The sequence below is a fragment of the Acomys russatus genome, chromosome 29, assembly GCF_903995435.1.
Source record: "Acomys russatus chromosome 29, mAcoRus1.1, whole genome shotgun sequence".
Taxonomy (NCBI): domain Eukaryota; kingdom Metazoa; phylum Chordata; class Mammalia; order Rodentia; family Muridae; genus Acomys; species Acomys russatus.
Window position 1 is genome coordinate 38,797,017 of NC_067165.1, and position 16,599 is coordinate 38,813,615.

At 47.4% G+C, this 16,599-nt stretch overlaps 1 protein-coding gene across 1 annotated transcript in view; it reads right to left on the reverse strand.

The window, feature by feature from the left end:
• Nucleotides 1–16,599, reverse strand: part of Vps13d (vacuolar protein sorting 13 homolog D) — a 227,894-nt gene that overhangs the window by 174,939 nt on the left and 36,356 nt on the right. Inside the window, 5 exon segments of the mRNA XM_051171302.1 lie at nucleotides 752–842; nucleotides 3,698–4,729; nucleotides 8,032–8,183; nucleotides 9,687–11,900; nucleotides 14,481–14,616. Of these exon segments, the coding sequence (XP_051027259.1) occupies nucleotides 752–842; nucleotides 3,698–4,729; nucleotides 8,032–8,183; nucleotides 9,687–11,900; nucleotides 14,481–14,616 (3,625 nt within the window).

The window sequence follows — 16,599 nt, forward strand, 5'->3', positions numbered from 1 at the left end:
GGTAGATCTCTGAGTTCAAAGCCAGCCTGGTCTACAGAGTGAGTTTGAGGATAGCCAGGGCTACACAGAGAACCCCTGTCTCAAAAACAAACCAACAAACAAAGACCAAAAAAGAATTCCAACCTGCAAAAGCCCACCAGAAAGGAGCCAGGTTGCTACAACACCCTGCTGCAGCACGCTACACCCTCTCCTGGGGGCACCCCTACCCTAAGAGTACAAACAGAAAGTGCTCGTCCCATTTTCCCATAGGCAACCCTTTGACCTGCCTGTCTTCCAGACCTAATTATTAATAGCTCTTCACTCTCAAAACTATCACAATTTGAGCTGGGCATGGTGGTGCATGCCTTTAATCCCAGCACTCGGAAGGCAGAGGCAGGCGGATCTCTGTGAGTTTGAGGCCAGGCTGGTCTACAAAGTGAGTCCAGGACAGCCAAGGCTACACAGAGAAACCCTGTCTCAAAAAACAAAAAACTAAAAGCCTATCACAATTTGAACCAGACATTATCTGCACAGAAAGATGCCAGGGGCCCATCCAATCTTCAGAATAAGACTTTTGGGGTGAGGCAGGAGATGAGCAGGGAGGATGCTCCCGACAATACTGATTCCAAAGCCAGGACTGGGAGCCGCCACCACCGTGAGGATGGCCATGGCAGTTCCCACAGCCAAGCCACAGTTGTGCACCTTCCTTGGCGGGTGAGGACAGCTAGCCTTGTGCTGGGTGTTGAGATACTTACAGGACCATGCCACTTACCGATCATCTCCACATGTGCTACTAATTTGGACACATTTGCTTTAGCAAGCTCGCTGGTGGCCTTGCTCAGCACAAGAGAAAGCGAATGAACCTAGGACACAAGATACAAAGCAAAAAGCAAGTTACTGAGGGGAACAGGAAATGGCAAAGCAGAATGGAGCAGAACAAGGACAGGCTTAGAAAGGTGAAGGTAGGCCGGGCATGGTAGCGCACACCTTTAATCCTAGCACTCAGGTGGCAGAGGCAGGCAGATCGCTGTGAGTTCGAGGCCAGCCTGGTCTACAAAGTGAGTCCAGGACAGGCAAGCCTAACACAGAGAAACTCTGTCTCGAAAAACCAAAAACAAAAAAGAAAGAAAAGAAAAGAAAGGTGAAGGTAAACATTTATTTATTTATTCAGTGTGGTGTGGTATGTGTTTGTGTGTGTGTGTCCACACGTGTGCAAGTGTATCTGGGCTTGTACATGTCTGTGGAGGTCAGAGGGAAACCTGTGGGGATGAGTGTTCTCTCCTTTTCCCCTTCCACTGCACAGGTTCTGGGAATCAACTCATCCTGTCAGGCTGGGTAGCAGGCACTACACCTGCTGAGCCACCTCGCCAGCCCAAACCTGACATGATGCCAGTTTCATTTGTGCAGAGTTGATGGAGCACTGAGGAGGAATTCTAACTTCAGACCCTGTGGCCTCTCCTCTACATCCGATCTGTAGGTGGTAAAATGTTACGCAGTATAAAACAAGGTTTCCCATCTTAGCACTCTTTGTTAGCACTGCACAGTTCTGTAATGACTCACAGACCTGGAAAGTCTACGTAGGCAAATGATGAAAACGGAATCATGTCTAATGCTTTGAACCCATACTTAGCAGAGGTCTCTGCTCAGCACTAGACTTCAGGTGGACAGAGGCTTCATTACACTAAAGGAATCCCAACCACAGAAAATGTTTTTTCAGAATTTTGGGCCGGCCCCCAACTCTTCTGCCTTAGGGACCAGGCACTGACGGAAAAGAAGGAAGGAGCAGGAGATGGAAGAACATATGTGCCATACACTTCTTTGTCCTCGAAGCCTTCACGGAGTAGGGGCTCAGGATTTGCCAGGTGGGTAAGTAACTCAAAGAGAAAGCAAAAGATGATGGCAGAAGGAAGGAAAAGTCCCTATGGAAGGCAAGAAAGTAGACAGAGCACGGTCGTCCCAGCAGCAACCATAGGCAGACAGAGATGCTCTGACTGCTCTGCCGGGTACCACAGAAGGATCTCAAGACATCAAGGTCCCAGAAAAAGGTAAAATAAAACTCTTTGGCACTGAGTCTCCAAGGATTACACACCCTGGGTCTAAAAACTGCTTTATTGGAAAGAACCCAGGTGTTGCAGCATGGCACCTTCACATTGCTGGAAAGGCCCACCTGATCTCAGCCTCCTGCCTCAGTGACAAGAAGCACTTGCCACTGGAATGCTGTCTCCTCTCCAAGAAGTGCACCTGGAGCTGGGCAGCGGTGGTGCACGCCTTTAATCTCAGCACTTGGGAACCATCTGAATGAGCAACCCTAGACTTTGCTTTAAAAGACCTCAGTGAAGAAAAGAAATAAAGGTGATATGACGAGTTATAGTGTTGGGAATATGGAGGTTCATGACTCATTAGGAATCCACCATAATAATAATGTTCAAATTTTCTTGTTTCAAGAACTACACAGCCGAGAAGCCTCTATCTAGCCCTGTTCTCCCACAGCACTCTATGCAAAGCCCCTAGGAGCACGCCACACCTTCCCATAGCAGAGAAGGCTTCCTCAGGCAGATCTCCACAGGCACAAGGAAAACGAAGTCACCTTTACACATATTAAATCCAATCAAAGAATGACTGAACACTGCCACTTCCGGTCAGCTTGCTAGGCCCGATGCCCCAGAACCTCAGTGCACAGCCAAGTAGTGTATTTACTGCCCACTGCACAAGAGGCAGAACTGGCTTTTCCCCCATCTCTCCCTCCCGATTCCCCAGGCTGTGGCATAGAAAAGCAAGACAACCCCAGCATGGGGTGGTAGAGCCCCTTCCTGGCTGCTCCCAGCAGTGAGTGCAAGGCTATGTGCACACAGATGTGACCGGCTGCTGCTGCATAGGTGCCGGCACTCTGATGAGTGCTAGTTGCAACAGGCCTGTATAGCTCAAAATGGTCAACTCCATGTACCTGCCTGCTGTTCCACCGTAAATGGCAGGCTGCCTTAAACCCAACCTTACATACTACCTTATGTGATTTGTTTTTAAATATTTATAATATGAATATCAAGGTTAAGTTACAAGCATGACAATCCATATCATAATAAAAACTGTAATAGCAACCACTCACAGGACGCTTGCTATGTGCCATGAGCCATGTGGAGGGCCTCACATTACTGTATCTAATAATGCTTGGGGCTCCCTCTATACAGGCACTGAGGCACACTACCCAGGGCAAGAGGTTCCCTGACTCACCCAGGTTACAGTGCAAGGACCGGGATTCCAACAGGTAAGCTAACTCTGCATACTGCATTCTGCGGCCGCCACAGTGAGCCCAACGAAAGCCAACAGTGCTGTGAAGGGCTGGGGAGCTAAGGAAAAAAGCCTGGCACAGAAGCTGCTACCATGCAACAGACACTTAGCTGGGTGTTTTGCACCTACTGCCTCACACCATCATAGAAGATGGATGATGACGAAACAGGCTAGAGAAGCAAAAATGATTCCCTGGACTCATATGGCTCGAGGGAAAGGCACGTGCTTAAACTACATATCCTCGCTGCCTCCAGATGCGTTTTACAACAGAACCCTTTCTAAAACACGGATGTCACTAAAGCCTGCCTGTGCTTCTCAGCAGCCGGGCAGCAGGCAGGTGGGCCTGTGTCCAGCCAGTCAATGCTCCCTGCAGTGCTGCGTACAGATAGCCACATTCAGATACCATCCAACCACACCCTCAGAGTAGCAGTACCTTGACATCCAGCCTGGAGTTCATTGGCTCCTGGAGCTCAGACTCCATGGCCGTGCTGGACTCCACCTTCACGTTCTGGGGAAGGCCCTCGGGTGGCGCCTTCATGGCGTGGTTGTCTGCAGTGGAGCCAATCCCAAAAAAGTCCAGGATCACCACCCAGGTTTGCAGGGTGATCAGCACATCCAAGCAGTTAAAGTCAACGTCGATGCTGCGGTTAATCCGACCGTAGCTGGAAGAGAACCCTGGGTGCTTTCTATCCACCAAGAATATATTGATGTGGACCAAGGAATCGTCAAATTCGCTCTTCCCAGCGAGCGCCTTGGGTTCGTCCACTGAGGGGGAAGGAGGTGGGGTCTGGGGGCAGCTCTTGTCCTGCGCCTCCTTTTGCTTTTTCCGAGCTGTGGAAATGGGTCTTTGATACAACTGGAAGACATTCGGTGCCTCCTCCATGTGGGAAGGGAGAGACCGGGGCATGTCGGGATACTCCACACTGGACACCGAAGGGCAGGACTGGGAGAGGTACTCCTTCTGGGCTAAGCTAGATGGCTTGGGAGCCCCCCGAGACACCATCAGGCTCTTATACTTGGAGTCTGGACTCTTCTCCAGTAGATCTTCCATGAGGAGCGAGCGCAGGGCAATCTGGATGGATAAGGTCTGTGGATGGTCTTTACTGAACTCCACTTCAAAATCCTGAAACTTTAAGCTCACAAGCCCTTGGGCGCCCAGAGTCAGGTCACCACTCAGCTGAACCTGCAGCTCCGATATACAGAAGTTGGCTTGGATCTGAGTGAAGGCTTTGGCTTCCTTCACAGACAGGGACTTCTGAGAGGTGCTAGAGAAGCTGGAGTGACTGAACAATCCGTTCTCCTTCCTCTCCACAGAAGGTTCTCCGCAGGCACGGAGGGGGGCCTGCGGGGAGGACGGGCAGGGGGAGGACGGGCCACTGGCTGCAAGCTTATTGAGATCTTCACTGTACACAAGGTTGTCCAGCGTCTGCAGAACCTGCTCGTACACGTGCTTGGCTAATACCACCTGCATTCAAAGGGAGCAGCCCAGTTACTCCAGAGCCACTTAAAAGGTATTTGGAGTTTTGTGTATGGGAATGGGGGGGAGCAGGGGGATGGGTGAGGGGTACACATGGGTGCAGGCGCCCATGGAGGTGGGAAGAAGCAGACACCCCCCGCCCACTCCCAGGAGCTGAAGTTACAGGCCACAGGCAGTTGCCCAACATGGGTGCTGGAAACCTAACTCGGGTCTTCTGGAAGAGCAATAGTGGCCTTAGTCCCTTGGCCATCTCTCCAGTCCCCTCCAACACTATTATTATCACACAGAACCTCAATTCCCAGGTGGTATTTCTTTTTTTTTTTTTTTTTTTTTAAAGATTTATTTATTGTCACATTATAGATGGCTGTGAGCCACCATGTGGTCGCTGAGAATTGAACTCAGGACCTCTGGAAGAACAGGTGGTGCTCTTAACCACTGAGCCATCTCTCCAACCCTCCAGGTGGCATTTCTATGTTTACCAAGAGGCTTTAAGCTAGTTGGCATCAAAACCATCCTTTCTTTTCTGTCCTTTCTTCTTTCTGCCCACTTCTATTCACAAGGCTCTCCCTGGCTACTCGCAGAATAATCTATGCAAATCGATGTACAGCGTGTGCTCCTGTGCTCAGTCAGCAAAGCTACTCTTTCTAACAACACAAAATAACTGCAGAAAACAGGATGAGACTTCTAAAGGTCTAATGTGGGCACAGCGTGGGCCTGAGAAACAAGACTGTAAAACCACCACAGATCAGCAGCCAGCAGGACAAACAGTGCTTAGTACTTTTCAAACAATAATGATGATCTGCAATTGTATCCTTTTCTTTTTTTTTGGTCTCTTACAGTTTCCATTGTTGGGGCTGGTATGGAACCCGGAGCTCTGTGCACAACAGGCAAACACTGTCATGGAACTGCACCCCAGCTTCTTTCTACTTTCTTTTCGTTAGAATTTCTTATTTAAAAATATTTTCAAGTACATTTTCTTTTACTAATTAAGGGCAATTAACACAGGGATCCCAAGTCATATATACAGAAATTTTGACAGACTTGGAAAGTGACCGTTCCATAACCCCTAATTTAATCTTCATCCCCACAGAGTTCATTAGTGGAATGCAGCAACAGAAATGACTGATGGGGAATTTTACAAGCGAGAGATCTGGCTCTGCCACCTACACACCTTCATCAAGTGCAGACATTGTGTGACAGGTATAATGTAACCGCAGGTGCATGACAGCACCTGTGATGTCCTAGCCAAAAGAGAAGCAGAGCTAAGAAAGACCCAGACTGCAGGGAAGCCTGTGTGCTTCAGACAGATACAAACAACAGCAGATATACCACGTGGGCCACGCTGTAGGCAGCTGACCAGTTTCCACACGGAATCATGGCATGGCAGATGGGGCAGGGCAGATCCAAAGAGACCTAAAACATACTGTGCCTAACTGCAATCTGCAGACCCTGCTTGGACCCCGATGCAAACAAACCAGAGCCAAGACATTCTTGAAAACCGAACGCCATCACAATACATAAGAACACACCCAGTTCAGAGACACATCCCAAATACACAAGATGGAGTGAAATAAAGCCTTCAATTTGCCTTAAGGTGGTTTTTTAATTGTTTATTATCCTCGTGTGTGTGGTACATGTGTGCGCACATGTGTAGTGCACGTATGTGCCACAGCGTATGCAGAAGTCACAGCACAATTTTGTGGAGTTGATTTTCTCCTTCTACCTTATGTAGGTTCCGGAGATGGAACCTGGGTTTTTGAGCTTTCACAGCAAACACTTTACCTGCTAAATCATTTCACCTGCCTCCTGCCTTAAAATATTTCAAAGAAGGAAAAAAATGAGCCTCATACTGAAAAGTATAAACAAGAGAATCAAATATTCAAGGTCATCCTCAGCAACACAGCAAGGCAGAGGCCAACCTGGGCTACATGAGTAAGGGGGCCTGGAGAGACGTCCCTGCGGTTAAGAGCACTGGATACTCTTACAGAGAAACCAAGTTCAACTCCCAGCACCCACACTCTCAACCTTCATAACTCCAGTCCCAAGGGATTTGATGGCTCCCTCTGGCCTCTGTGGGCACTAGGCACACATGTGGTGCACAGACAAACATGCAAATAAAACACCCATACATAAAAAATTAAGAAAAAATAATTTAAAAAAAGAAAAGAGAGAGAGCTGGGAGTGGGCTGCTCACCCAAAGGTTGACACCTGGGAGCCACTGATACCAACAGAGACATGTTCCAGGGTTACCTCAGAGCAACTGCTAGACAAACCCATAACTACTACAGCCTGACAGAGGGGCCACTGTCCTCTGATCCTTACTGCAGTCTTTTATAACCTTACTCTTTCCTCTTTTCCAGTGAAACCACTTGTGAAGGAGAAAGGATACATACATACAATACATACGCAGTACACACACACACACACACACGCACGCACGCACGCACGCACGCACGCACGCACGCACGCACGCACGCATGCCCTATCTGGCCCAATTCAATTCAGAGAGAGCAAGCCTAACTCTGTTGAAAGATCTGTCAATGGCTGAACAATCACATTGTTGTATAGTCCAGGCCAAGTGTGTCCAAAGTAGGACGAGAATTACATCCTCCTGGGAAAGAGCTATTGGCCGTTTAAGCAGTAACTCCCCATGCCCACTGCGGAATGGGACTAGAGTCCACTCTCCTTTGAGCCACAGGGAGAAGGCCATCGCCCAGGGACAAAATGGCACAAGGACCCTATGTTGCTGAGAGCAGTGGAGTACACATAATCCCAGCACTCAGGGAGGCTTGAACCAGGAGGACCATGAGTTCAAAGTCAGCCTGGGCTACAGAGCTAGACAGGTCCCATGTTTATTAGACAAGTTATCAACAACATGAACATGTATTGATGATAGCTCCTGGAACTTACATATTTCCCTTCCAACACTTAATATACATAAATATATACCATTATAATCTGAGTGCCATATATAATATAAATATAAAATGAATACAGATGAGGCCAAAGAGATGGCCCAGTGATTAGGAGCACTTGCTGCTGTTGCAGAGGACTCGGGTTCAATTCCCCTAACCCACACAGTAGCTCACAATCATTCTTAAGTCTAGTTTAAAAGGTTCCCAACTTAAGGGCATTTCAGACTTCAATTAGAGACAGAGATGCTCAACCACGGAGGTTTGCAAATGTCCCAAGGACTCAAAGTTCCAAAGCCTAAAATGCGTCTGGCCTCCCACATCCCAACAGGGAACAATGACTGCCCAGGCCTGAACATCAGTGCCGTGTTTGTTTACCTGAACTGGGTTGACAAACTTCCCTTCAATCTTCATGATGCTGGATGCCCCCAGGTCATCTGGACTGAGGGAGAAAGTCAGCTCAGACTCTCTCTCGATAGGGATCTTCTCCAGCTTAAATTGGATGGTGGTGTTGTTTAAGATATGAAAGGCTGGCAAAGAGAGCAGAAACGACGGAGCATGAACACTAGATCTGCTTTGGTATTGATGAGCGAGTGTCCTGAATACAAAATAAAGCCCAGTGGTTATTTGATGGCAGGTTGGCTTGGCAACCGAGTCTGAGACCAAAATGTGCAGCAAACAGAACCACAAGACAAGGTCACCACAGGGACAATGGGGAGAGGACGGATTTTGACGCCATGATCTGCTTGACAGCTTCAGAACAGGAAATTGTAAGGCTGAAAAGATGGCTCAAAGGGTAAATAAAGGCACTTGCTGCTCAGCCTGACAACCTGAATTCTATCTCTGGAACCCACATGGCTGAAGCAGAAAGCCAACTCCCACAGGTTGTCCTCTGACCTCCCCACACAGCCGGGTGACATGCATGCATGTGGGCACACACACACACAAGAGATAAATATAATTTAAAATGTATATGATATGGTAAACACTAAGTCAGTCCGTGGACTACCTTACATTCTCTTAGCCGTGAAAGCTAGTTTTCTAAACTGGACTGTCCCTTCCATAGCTTTCAGAAGCAGGCCCAGCTTTACTAGGCCTCAAACAGCATTCTAGCTGAGCATTTATTCCACACAGAGAAAATAACTGTTTTCTAAGCATAGCAATGATGCAACCCAGTGGTCGAGTGCACACCTAGCATGCGAGGCCAGCAGCTGGTCTCCAAACCTCCAATGGATCTGTGAAGGACTTTCTGAGAACCATAGATGTTTTCAAAGGCATTAGTTTCTTCACCAATGAACAGTCTCTAGAATGTCCCTGATCCTGTAGCTGCTTGGGTCTGAGTGTCTGCATCCAGAACACGAATGTGAAACGCCCCTCCTTGTACCCTGCACAGACCCACTTAGAAGACTGAGAGCACTAAAAAAGCATAACAGCCAGAGACCAAGTTTCCTCTTCTACTTACAGTCACCTCTCGCACTACCTTAAGCTGCAGTAGGAAAAATGTACAGCTCAGAAGAAAAGAATAGAAGTATTGCACAAAATGAGGCCATGCTATCCATCCACTCAAGCCTTTCTGTGAAGGAGCACTCACCCAACTTCAAAGAGCAACACTTCCAAGTACAGTCTTTTGTTGGTTGGTTGGTTGGGTTTTTGTTGTTGTTGTTGTTGTTGTTTCTTTTTTGTTGTTGTTGTTTTGTTTCTCTCTCTGTGTGTGTAACCCTGACTATCCTCACCCTGTGGACTAGGCTGGCCTCAGACTCACAGAGATCCACCCATCTCTGCCTCCTGAGCGCTGGGATTAAATGTGTGCACCACCATGCCCGGCTCAAAGTACATTCTTATTTTGTCCAAAGAGAGAAAGAAAGTAAAACCATGCCAGCCCTCTACACAAAGCCATTAAAAACACCACTATGATTTTTCACACATTAATCAGAAATAACCGTCAAAGGAAGGCTGTGTTATTTCCAGGGACACACACACAGGAGCTGGGTTTAGGACTTTACACACACTCAGGCCATGTTCCTGCTTCTCACCTTGGCCTCTATGCAAAGACTCAAAGAAATCGTGTCGTGTGAAGTGAGCCTCTTCCTGACTGTTGACACTGGTAGACCCAGAGGATGGGCAAAACATCCGACTGACGTCAGGTCCGGCAGCATCTCTTCCTGCCAGCTGAGTGCAATTCAAAGAGTAGAGTTTAATGTCTTTGATTTCCACCTGCAGGCGGTCACTTCTGGATTCATCGTCTCCTGCCACAAAATTCTGGATGAATATCTGTCCCAAGTGTCCCACCAGCAGCTCAGGACTCCCCGGCCTCCGAGGGATAGAAACGACCGGAGACTCGATGTTTATGTTCAAGATGAGCTTCACCGTGTCTGACCGAGGGGAAGGAAGGCCAAACCCATAGATTTCATTCTCCTCCAAGACAAAGGGTTCCCGGGCCTTCTTTGGGGTTTCAAAGAGTGACACCATCTCACTGTACTCAGCAGTCTTGGTGGCTAAGACTGTGGTAACTTTGGTAGCTGCGCTTTTCAACATACTGCGAAAGTTTTCTTCCAGCTCATCCATGGATAGCGTCAACTCCTTCAAGAACTTAGCAGAGTGGTTATAATGCAGGGATGCCATCTTCAGGCTGAGAAAGCACTCCTGTTTGGATTTCTCAACAAACGTGAAACTCAAAGCTTCGCTCAGGGCTGCGTCTTCCATTCTGACAAACACGCTTTCAAAATAGCCAATGTCGCTGACTATGTTCTCGTAGCCTACGGAACTGCCGATGCTGACAACATACTGGTTCTTCACATTCTCTTGGGTCAGATCCATGAGCTGCAAACAGCCCAGGGAGCCATTCATGTCGAACGAGCTGCCCATCGACACGTTCACTTTGGTGCCTCCGATACTGGCCGTTGCGATCTTCCTGCCATGTCTCTCCCCATCAGCCATCCCCACTGTCCGAAGCAGCAGGAGGTTGAGCCTGTGGATCTCCACAGCGACCTCGGTGTTCTGCTCATAAGTCGACTGAACTGTGCCCTGTTCTCTAATGCTTCTTTCAAGGTCAGTCATCAGAGGCTGAGGGCTCACATCATCCTTTTCCTTAGGGAAGGATTTTTGAAGAAAGCCAATGAGCTCCACCATCGTCTCTGGGTTTAGGATGATGTCCAAGTTATTCACCTGAAGGGAAATGACCTGCAGTGTGCTGTCCAAGTTCATGGACGGGCACTCTGAACTCACAAACTGATACTCCAGTTTAATGAGGGACTCTTGCTCTTTGGTGAGAACTGTTTCCAGGGAAACACCAGTGGCCGGCTGGTCACTGAGGGTGGCCACATCAGTTAGGAAGGCCACATTAGGTCCAGAGACAGGAGACTGTGCCCTGCTATCCCGGAGGCTTCCTGTGGGAATATCAAAACTCAGGTTCTTATGAGAAGCCATCAAAAGGTCAAAGTCAGCACCATAAGTCTGCATAGTGTCCACCAGGAGCAGCCCATGAACAGTCAGGGAGACTTCAGCATCGTATGGCCTCTTCACAAAGTGAGCATTGGTGCCGAACACCTTCAGCACTGAGATGTAGCGGCCACTGCTCTCAACACCAAGCTGCATGCAGTTCACTTTGAATTCCGCTAGGAGGAGCTGTGACTCCACCAGCACCTCCCGCGTGTGCTGCTCCAGCATCACAATGCTCTGGGTCAAGTTCATTACTGAATCCTGCAAGCTTCCCCGAGGTCCTTCCTGGGGGAAAATCTTCTCTCTGATCTGGGTGTCAGAAAGCTTCACTTCCGGCGTGGTGAGAAGAGCAAAGCAGTTCTTCAGAGCCGATATCTTGTCTTCGTTGATGTGGATTTTTAAGTCGGGTAAGTTGCCTGAGAGCACAGCCCCAGGGTACTTGGGGTCTGACGTATAAATCAGCCGACGTTCTAACTGTAGGTGAACATTGAACTTCTCAACTACGTGTGTCGGCCCCACGTCGATGTCCTGCACACGTTTCCAGTTGTCTCTGACACGCCCGACCATGACCTGGAGGTCCATGAACGTCAAGGAGTACCTCTCGTACATCTGAGTGCTCATTAGATGAGCCTGAAGCTGCTCCTCGCTGAACTCCACTCCAGAAAAGGGTGGTGTTTTCTCCCCGTTGCTGCTGCTGGGCTCTGGAGGTGGGGTGCTGGGAGGTGTGGCCAGAGGGGTCTTATACTCATCGTCACTGACCTGACTCTCTTCAGAGGCTGACCCACCCCCACTTTTCCTCCTAGCGTCTTCTACAAGGGAAAATAAATGAAAAGGCTGTAAGTGACGTGTCTCCCACTTCCTCCCTCCCTCCCTCCCTCCATCCATCCATCCTTATTAGATAATGAGGAAGGCTGGAGAGACAGCTCAATGCTTAGGAGCACTTTGGGCTCTTGCAAAGGATCCATGCTGGGTTCCCAGCACCCACACGGCAGCTCACTGATTGCCTGTAACTCCCGTTCCAGGGACTCAGATGCCCTCTTTTGGCCTCATCAGGCTCCTGCACGTGTAGTACACATAAACTCATACAAATTCACATTAAAAAATAAATTTTTAAAAAGAATCTCAAATCCTACCAAGTCATAGACATAGATATAAAACCTTGAGACTTCTATTATAAGAAATATTTCATCACTTCAGCGGCAGAGGCAGGTAGATCACTCTAAATCTGAGGCCAGCCTGGTCTTACGTAGTAAGTTCCAAGCCTGCCAGGCCTACATTGTGAGACCCTGCCTCAAATGATGATGATGATGAAAGAGGAGGAGGAAGAGGAGAAGGAATAAGGGAGAAGAAGAAGAGGAGGAGGAAGAGGAGGAGGAGGAGAGCTTCCACCAAGCTGATGGTTTTTTAAGTGGATAAAAATATGGCGGATATAACATTGTGTATCTTCTATTCAAAGAACAAGAATAAAGGACTGTGAGAATCCCCCCAGGCTCATGCTGGGGTGCTGAGGTCACCAACAACTGCCAACATCTTGTGCCTTGTCACTGACAGGGCGGCTGACACATCTCTCCTAGGGCACTCTCCAAACTTACACATTTCTCCCTTTCTTGTAGTATTCACTTTGTTTCCCTTCTAGAATATTCTTGCTCTATACAATATCCTTATCTGGTACATAAAGGTAGAAAAACAACAACACAAAGTTGTCTGTAACTGGCATACACATGCAATGACACACATGCCACCACACATGTATCATAATAATAAATAAATAAAATTTTAAAAATAAAAAGCTAACTTCCAATCTCTAGCATTGAGTATTAGAAAATGTTTATTAAAAATCAGTGTCACACAAAAGACAAAGAAAGCCCAGTGAGAGACTCCCCCACAATCCCAAGATGGCTGCAATCAAAAAGGGCAGATTACAACTAATAAGGATGTGGGGAAACTAGAATCTTCCCCAACCAGTGGGAAAGTAATCTGGTAGTCCCAAAAATGTTAAAGAGAAGGCTACCACTTGACCCAGCACCCCACCCCTGACAGAGGTATTTTTTTATTTTATTAATTTATTCATATTACATCTCAATTGTTATCCCATCCCTTGTATCCTCCCATTCTTCCCTCCCTCCTGCTTTCCTCCTACTCCCCTCCCCTATGTCTGTGACTGAGGAGGACCTCATCTCCCTGTATATGCTCATAGGGTATCAAGTCTCTTCTTCATAACCTGCTATCCTTCCTCTGAATGCCGCCAGGCCTCCTCCCCATCCAGGGGACGTGGTCAAATATGGGGCACCAGAGTTCATGTGAAAGTCAGACCCCACTCTCTACTCAATGGTGGAGAATGTCCTGTGCATTGGCTAGATCTGGGTAGCTTATTGCCCGTATTGTCCTTGGCTGGTGTCATAGTTTGAGCAGGACCCCTGGCCCTAGATCTGCCCATCATAATGTTCTTCTTCTTTTTTTTTTTTTTCATAATGTTCTTCTTGTAGGTTTCTAGGACCCTCTGGATCCTTCTATTTCTCTATTCTCCCATGCTTCTCTCACCTAAAATCCCAATAGGATTTCTTCCCCTCTCACCCACTTTCCTGGTAAGTAAAGACTTTCATGGGACATGCCCCTTGGGCTAGTGACAGAGGTATTATTCAAACAGTGAGGTGAGGGAGGTGGGAGTGGAGTTGCAAATGTTTACTAACCAAAGAACAGATAAATAAAACCTGACATATCCATAAAGGGACTAGTAAAAGCCATAAAAAGGAATGTACTACTACCACACACACACACACACACACACACACACACACACACACACACACACACACACTACAACACTGATGAACCTTGGAAGAACTTTAAATTAAAAAGGCAGATATGAAAAGCAACATGTTCAAATACCCCATAAGCATGAAATGGTTAGAATACACAAAGTGGAGACAAAGAAGGATTTATGTTGGTTGCCTAAGAAGAAGGAAGAGGGTTAGAGACTGGCAGTGGGTGCACATTCAGCCTGGCTCAACTGGACATTCCGAAATGTGAATTGTACCTCATGTTAGTATTAAAGGGGCAGCAGGTGAATTTTAGAGGGTCTTTATTTTTTTTTTCTCCCAATGCATTTGCCTGCATACATGTATGTGCACCACACATACGCCTGGTACCTACCTGCAGAGGTCAGAAGAGAGTGTCAGATCCCCTAAAACTGGAATTAAGGATGGCTGTGAGTCACCATGTGGGTGCTGGGAACTGAACCCAGGACTTCTGCAAAGGCAGCATGTGCTCTTAACCACTGAACCACCTCCCAGACCCCAAATGTGGGAGTTCTAAAATGTTATGAACCTCTCCTGACCAGCGTTACAGTGACGCAGACAAGCTTTTGTCTCTTGACACTGACACTCTACCTTGGGCAGAGTTGGTAAGAAGCATTCGTCCAAGATCCAAAACCACCAGCACAGGATTCGTGAAGGTGAAATCATCAGGAAATATCACCTGAGGGGCCGAAATGTCCAGTCGAACAGTCCACCGCTTACTTTCCTCCTGCAAGGGAAAAATCAAACTCACTTGCAAGCCTGCTGTAACCCCAGAACTCAAGAAGCAAGAGGAGACAAGTTCAAGGCTAGCCTGGGCTACACTGCCACCTGTGACTGCTGAGGAGCTCTAGAGAGGTGTTCAAGCATTCCTGAAACACCAGCCAGGACGCTAGTCCTTGGAACTGCAACACAAGACACTCATTACTTGCTGGCTAGAGACATTACCACGGGCTGATGTTTAAGTAGAGAGGAAAATTTAGCAAATTACTAATTTGAGGAGTTGTTTGTACTGACGGTCCATGGATTAAGAGGAGGCAGAGGAATGTAGATCACTGTGAGTTCGAAGCCAGCCTGATCTACAAAGCTACTTTGAAGTAGCCTTCACAGAAGCCATGAAATACAAATCAACATTGAAATCCAAATACTTTTATTTATTCATAGACACTAGTAATCATAAATTTTTATGCCAAAATATCTTGAGGGAAATTCTAATATTTGTAATATTAGTAATTAGGCAAGTCATGAATTGGCATAGTTCTTTCTGATTAAAATTGGCCTCAATTACATGTAGTAAAGGCTAGTTTATACAAAAATAATCAGGAAACCCACATCTTGCACTGCTAACATGACCAAGAACCTGAGACTAGAGACGTAGGTCATGTGACCTAGGGGAAACCCTACTACTATTCTGCAATCAAATGACGCCTAGTGACATACTGCTGTACCCACAGAACAGTGCATCACTCAGCCATCATCTGCGAAGCTTCTTTTTGTGACAGTGTGCAAAAGTGAGAATCTCTGAGCACCCCACCCTAGAGATGTCTTTAGCATCCCACCCCACCCCCAAGACTCTGGGATCTATGCAGGAAAGAAGGCAGAAGAAATACTGTAAGAGAAGACATACTAGCTGGGCAGTGGTGGTGCACGCCTTTAACCCCAGCACTTGGGAGACAGAGGCAGGTGGATCACTGTGAGTTCAAGGCCTGCCTGGTCTACACAGTGAGTCCAGGAGAGCCAAGGTAACACAGAGAAACCTTGTCTTGAAAAAAAAAAAAAAAAAAAAGAAACACTGTTGGACAACTCCAAGGAAACAAAGTCCTCCAGGCACAACACAACTGGCAGACACAACAGAGACTGTGACAGCACCCACAAGGCCTGCACAGGTTCGAAACAGACAGAAGCGCAGAGCTGAGAAGTCCTTAGGCATTTGACTTGGAGTACCTCTGCCACCCTTCCATACACAGCTGGTCCTATGGAGTTCAAAAGCACCATCTACAGCCATGCCAGGGCAGTGCACCACCAGAAACTGCCTTTCTGGACAATGAAGCTGCTTCTTGGCTCTCACTATCTCAGGTGCCCTTCAATCAGCTGGGCACACAGCACCACAAAGTCACCACCACAGCTCTAGCATTGTTCTAGCTAAATATCTTTAGATAACAGCAAGAGGAAGATTCTTCTGTGAACTACTTGCTAATTAAGTCTGGAGAGGGACACAGGCAAGTTTCAAAAGTTCCCTCGGTGCACAGCATGGTGGCACACTCCTTTAATGCCAGCATTCCGGAGGCAAAGGCAGGTGGATCTCCGTGAGTTTGAGGTCAGCCTAGTCTACAAAGAGAGTTCCAGAACAGTCAGGGCTACACAGAGAAACCCTGTCTCAAAAAAACAAAACAAAAGAGAAAGGAAGGAAGGGAAAGAAAGAAAAAAGGAAAGAAAGAAAGAAAGCTCAGAGCAATAAAAACATGATCTTGTCGGCATCATTCACTATCTTTTATCAAACCATTAATGGAAAGAAAAGACGAGGTTTAAAATCTAGCCGTAGATAGCAGATCTACTCCTCTTCTTCCTCTCCTCCTCCCTCCTCCTTCTTCTTCTCTCTCTCTCTCTCTCTCTCTCTCTCTCTCTCTCTCTCTCTCTCTCTCTCTCTCTCTCTCTCTCATTCCCCCTGCCCACCTAGTTGGCATAAGAGACGAGGAAAAGCCTGTCTACTTGT